This window comes from Frankliniella occidentalis, unplaced genomic scaffold (genome assembly GCF_000697945.3).
Source record: "Frankliniella occidentalis isolate FOCC.00 unplaced genomic scaffold, Focc_3.1 Scaffold11, whole genome shotgun sequence".
Lineage (NCBI taxonomy): Eukaryota > Metazoa > Arthropoda > Insecta > Thysanoptera > Thripidae > Frankliniella > Frankliniella occidentalis.
The window spans coordinates 1,149,261-1,154,518 of NW_026267141.1; the positions used below are offsets into that span (position 1 = coordinate 1,149,261).

The following is a 5,258-nucleotide window of genomic DNA, read 5'->3' on the forward strand; positions in this document are numbered from 1 at the left end:
ATACGTACAATTTGCACATAAATATGCATACAAAGTGTGCATACTTATGGCTGTTCAAAATTCTGCATGTTTATGCAGAAACATGCATATTAGGGTTTAGTGGGTACGTTAGTTGTCGTTGTCGTGTATGCCTTATTATTTTTCTGTCCTTAATTTGTTACCCGGTGTTACCTCTTTCGCGCAGTGAACGAAAGCCACATCGAGGAGAAGCAGACTGGGGAGGCGAGCAAGGACGTCCCCTAGGCGTCGCAGGTCTGGCGGTGATGAACTGAGATCGAGGCTGGTCAGGCTGGCGAACTTGCCCTTGCCTGACGTCAGGGCGGCCATGAGGATCCCTACTGGATCGACATCACGCTCAATGGCCAGCCGCTGGAGTTTGGGTGAACAGACCTCCAGGAGCGGCTGCAGACTCGGCTCCCGACTCTCCGACCGCAGTGAAACAGCGGTGATCTGCCCGCTGCAAGTAGAGGTAGTGTACCTCGTAGTCAATAGTAATGATCTTAAAGTTAAAACACAAGGTCTGTCGGGGAGTGGCAGGGGAGGGGCCGGCTTACTAGTGGGCCTTGAGCAGCGAGCGAAGGGCGAGACAATAGGCCTCGCTACGGTCATGACCTTCAGTTGGCACGAAGGGAAAGCAGTGCATCACCAAGAATCGCTTGTTGAATTTCAGTCGCACGGAGTACAGCCGCGGCAACCGCAGGTCCTGCGGGACGAATATTAAACTTAAGGTTGCAAAATGATGCCATCATCATACCCCCTTATTGCGGGTGAAATGATTATGCCACCATCTTCACCGGCGCCAACCCTCACCGGAGGCCAGGCGTCCACACCCTGTTCGCAGCTTTGTGCGTACATTGTGAGGTCGAGAGTCTCTAGGCGGGGAGCGTGACACAGGATGTTCAAAGGCACGGCCGCCCAACATAATGATCAGTCAAGAGCAAGATGCTTGAGAGTCGGCCCGAGCTCCTTGATGAGGCCGATGGGGTCTGACCGACAGCTTGAGAGAGCTGGAACTAGAGAGGGAGAGATCACAGTTTGCATTAAATGCGGCAATGCGCATAGAAATACGCATGAAAGGAACGCATTTTTTATGAAATCTGTGAATAGGTTTTACGGGAAAATTGTCTTTGAAGCGTGCTCTAAAATTACAATTTAAAATTGCAAACTTACAAACACTATGCATATCGACTGAGAATTCATCGACAAGCAAGATTAGGGTGTCAAATTTACATCATACACTGTTAAAAATCACTGATGATTTGACAAAGGGGTTTAAGTCCACCTCAGGGTGATTTTCACATTTTGGGTGCAAAATTATGTGTACATGGTAACAATTATAATACGTAAAATCATACACAATCTAAAACAATCACACACAATCGACACAATCACACACAATCGGACACAATCACACACAATCGGACACAATCATGACACAATTTTTAAAATTATGTCCCAATATTCACTCAACAATGTGAAACAATCAGAGACAATCAGAGACACAATCATACACAATCACACACAATCTGAAACAATGATTGTCTAGACACAATCATGTGTACACTTTTTTGACCAGTTCCACACCCCTCGAAAGCGACGATACTGGTTTCGTACGTATAATGTAACGTACGAAGGATCTGGAACCTCTATATTACGAACGGATTTTCATCGTAATACAAAGAGCACCACTTTCATCTTTCACAACCAGGGGCGTAGGAACGTTTTTTGGCCAGGGGGGTACAGCTTATCCGACCCCGACCCTTTCTGGCGCCCCCTTACGGCGACTAGCGCCCCTCCCCCCCCCCAAAAAAAAAAATTGCTTTTAAATTAACGAAAAATATATACTTGCGGTTGTCGCACACATGGTTTCATTTCCATTTTTCCTTATTTCAAGGCACTTTCACCTCAAATTTTCCTTAAGTATTAAGAAGTACGTGGGCAAACAAATATCTCCCGCCCACTTCCCTCAAAAAGAGTCTGACAAAAATGTGCTTTTATTTTTCTATAGATCTTCTATATCGTTTACATGCGCGAGAGCGTAGCAGCGGGCGAAATTTGATGCGCAGCTGTTAAGTCTAGAAAATAGAAGCATATGACATAAAGTCGTGGCCACAGAGAGGTAATGAAAAACACCGCGAGCGAAGCGAGCTCGAAAATTTTTGTTTGATTGGGGCGCCAAAATCCCCGCGGGATGAGGGAGGGGCGCCTCTTTGCGCCCTCCCAGGGCGCATTCGGGTGCCCCTTCGGGGCGGGTTTGGCGCCCCCTCGGGACGCTCAGGGGAGGGGGGGGGGGGCAGTGCACCCCCTGAATACGGTGGTGCTATCTCCGGAAGCCTTGAAGGGACATAAAAGAAGTAGGACGTAGTCTTGGTTGGCAATACACGCAGTGGTTTATTGTTCAAACAAAACATACAAATAGATGCGAGATAAAGTACATAGGTACAACCCACGACGCACCCTCCCTGAGGGTCAGGCCAACCCGTCATACAGACGACTGGCCGTTGTTACCTACAAATCTGATGGCTACCTCCTGTGGTTAAATAAATAAATCCTTCAAGTTCCCGAATTTCTTGTAAGATACTCACTATTCAAAACTTAACTAGGCGTCGCGTGATTTTAAGATAATATTTAATGATTATAAGTGTTATATTATAGTGAGGTAGGGGGTGGGTACAGTGAAAAAAACAAAAAACGGTTTTATGTTCTTATTTTGTTCTGACTCTTTGGACATTGGAATTTGGCTCGATCGTAAGTTTGCCTTAATCACACTTGAATCGACGTAGGAATTTTAAAAAGCAAGACCTTCAAGCCTGGAAAACTTTGAAGGTTTTATCTGTTTATGTTTCGTTTCGAGACTGTGCACATGATTATTTGTGCCACGTTGCAATTAAAAATTTGCCTGATTGTTTTATGTAACCAGTTACGCAGTCATACGAGAGTTTTGGTCTAAACTAAGTTTACAGACATAATTACAATTATTTTAGTGCCAGGAAACGGCATAAATCTGGCGTAAATCTTGTTTTATAACTTAAAAAATTAGAGATTCTATTATTTTGAAATCTGGTCATGGTAAGGGAGGGTGGGGCAGTGTGTAACAGATTTAGGAATTTGGCTATAAGAGTCAATCCATAAAAAAAAAATGGGTAAGTCGGGTATCACCTTAAGAGAAATAACAGATAACAAATAACAGATAACAGATCCATTTCAGGAAGGTAATTTATGCTGTTTGATCATGGTTTATTCCACGAAAGTAGCATTTATTGCAAAATATGTTCATTGAAACATTTTTGAAACGACAGAGAGCAAGAGAAACCTGTGTAAGATAGATCTGTTATTTGTTATCTGTTATTTCTCTTAAGGTGATACAGCCATAATCTTACACCATTACCATACCAAGCTCGAAAAAAAACACAGATTTTCTTCGTAGCAAATGCATTTGGTACAGCTGTGTGTGTGTGCGTGTGTGCGTGTGTGCGTGCGTGCGTGCGTGTGCATGTGTGTGTATGTGGTAGGTGTGTGTTTGTGCACTGACAAAAGTGATTTGTCCTAATAACCAAAAAAGTGTCGAATCAATGAAAATTTACTCCCTGAAGCCAACTTAACATTTGATCAAGAATTTTAATCAAAATATCAGGCGAACAAAAGTTTTATTAAGCCGACCACACCTTTGTCAACATGACTAAATAATGAAATCAGGGCGATATAAATTTGTTTCACGAGAGTAAACTTTTTGGCTTGCTTATTTTTTGTTCTGAGGATCATATGGTTTTCTGAGTGTGTGTGCGTAGGTGTGAGTACGTGTGTGTGGGGGGGGGGAGTTGATTTGGAACAAGACCGTAGTCTCACTGGCCCCAGAATTGGTTCTCACTGCTTATTTTTCGATCGCACGTTTTGCAATACACAGTACACCTTTTATTCTTTTGTAGCATTGCTGTGTATGTTTTTTGTTGCTCCGGACAGGTTTTCTTTTTATGGCCCATTGTTCTCTCCAAACATATAGTAGTCATTTCCTTGCAGCTGCAAGCAAAAGCAGGATATTAAATCTGTATAAATAATTCATTGGCTGAGCGATAGCGACGGAATGTCAGTTGTTTTGGGACCTCCTTTTAATCCTACACTTCAGTGCTCTAAATAGCGAAGGACAATTTTTGTACCTAGGTTAGATGTGTCGCATGCCTTTGAGCACATCATCATCAGATACAAATTTGTGTGTACAGAGGTACAAATTGTAGTTACACTGGTAAAACAAGTGTGCAAAATTTGCACACCAGTTTGCACACTTGCGTTGTGTGCAAATTTTAGACGTTTTGTAAACGTTTAAATTTTGCGCACTTGGATACACACAGTTCCAGGCTACCAATAGGAACACCATATGGTGTGCAGCTGCTATACTTTTCGGAAGAGTCGAAAGTTTATACACCAATTGACGGATAACCTAGTTACACATACACACTACAATGTGTCTAAAAAATGCACACTTGAACTTAAACATCAATTGACGTGCAAAATTAAACACTCGTTTTACCAGTGTAGGCTTGGTAAAACTGCTCTATTTTGTATGTGATGTAGAAACAATTTTGTATTTCATTTAAATGTGCACAAAGACATATTCTAGTCTACGTACAAAATTGGCCCTGGCCACTTCGTGTGTATGGATCTTAGCATTCTCCCGTACGACTTTATTTTTAACCCATTGGGTCATTTTTCGCATCTAATGGAACCGTCCTATACTATAGGACAATTTTTTCATTGATAAGGCTTTTCTTTTGCAATGGTGTTGGATTTCTCATATGGATAAAGAAAATACCATGAAAATTCAGAACGCTGTAAAATTCCTGACCATCGCAATATTGGCCTGAAATTTAGTGTACAGCATCTTCGCCATAGAATTAAGTGGGGCCATTTAAATTGTATTTAAATTTGAGATTTTCTAATCAGTGTGTATACTATCAGTACACTGGTGGGTTTGCAGTGAAAATAGACTTACTTTGCAGCTAGTTCGATGATACCCTTCATATCCATGTGGCTGATTGCCGCGGGGAAGCATTCTTCTGGTAAGTCTTCAACCGTGATATCGTCATTTCTGCGAGAACAAAACATTTCAATGTAGACTAGAATGCATGAAGACTAAGCAGCTAGGAATCAGCTTTTCCGCCGGCAACGAGAGAGTTATAATTTCTCGCTTCAAGTGAAATCAATTGCCATTCCCACATTCTGTAACATGTTTTTAGTTTTTTTCTGCAGCAGCAAAACATTAA

General features: G+C 42.2%; 2 protein-coding genes across 6 annotated transcripts in view; one reads left to right on the forward strand and one right to left on the reverse strand.

Moving 5' to 3' along the window:
- LOC113207372 (uncharacterized) overlaps positions 1 to 5,258 on the forward strand; it is a gene marked incomplete in the record, with an annotated part of 18,954 nt that overhangs the window by 12,772 nt on the left and 924 nt on the right.
- The window catches only part of LOC113207374 (uncharacterized), a 61,512-nt gene continuing 56,260 nt past the window's right edge, over positions 7 to 5,258 (reverse strand). For 4 of the 5 annotated variants that reach the window (XM_052277625.1, XM_052277627.1, XM_052277624.1 and 1 more), the window contains 2 exons: positions 4,988 to 5,083; positions 2,366 to 4,017 (listed from right to left, as the gene is read on the reverse strand). In XM_052277625.1, the coding sequence (XP_052133585.1) occupies positions 3,843 to 4,017; positions 4,988 to 5,083 (271 nt within the window). In that variant the 3' untranslated portion in view covers positions 2,366 to 3,842. Of the gene's footprint in view, positions 458 to 554; positions 704 to 810; positions 1,014 to 2,365; positions 4,018 to 4,987; positions 5,084 to 5,258 lie in introns of those variants that run through there. The other variant, XR_008012341.1, reaches the window with a different exon arrangement.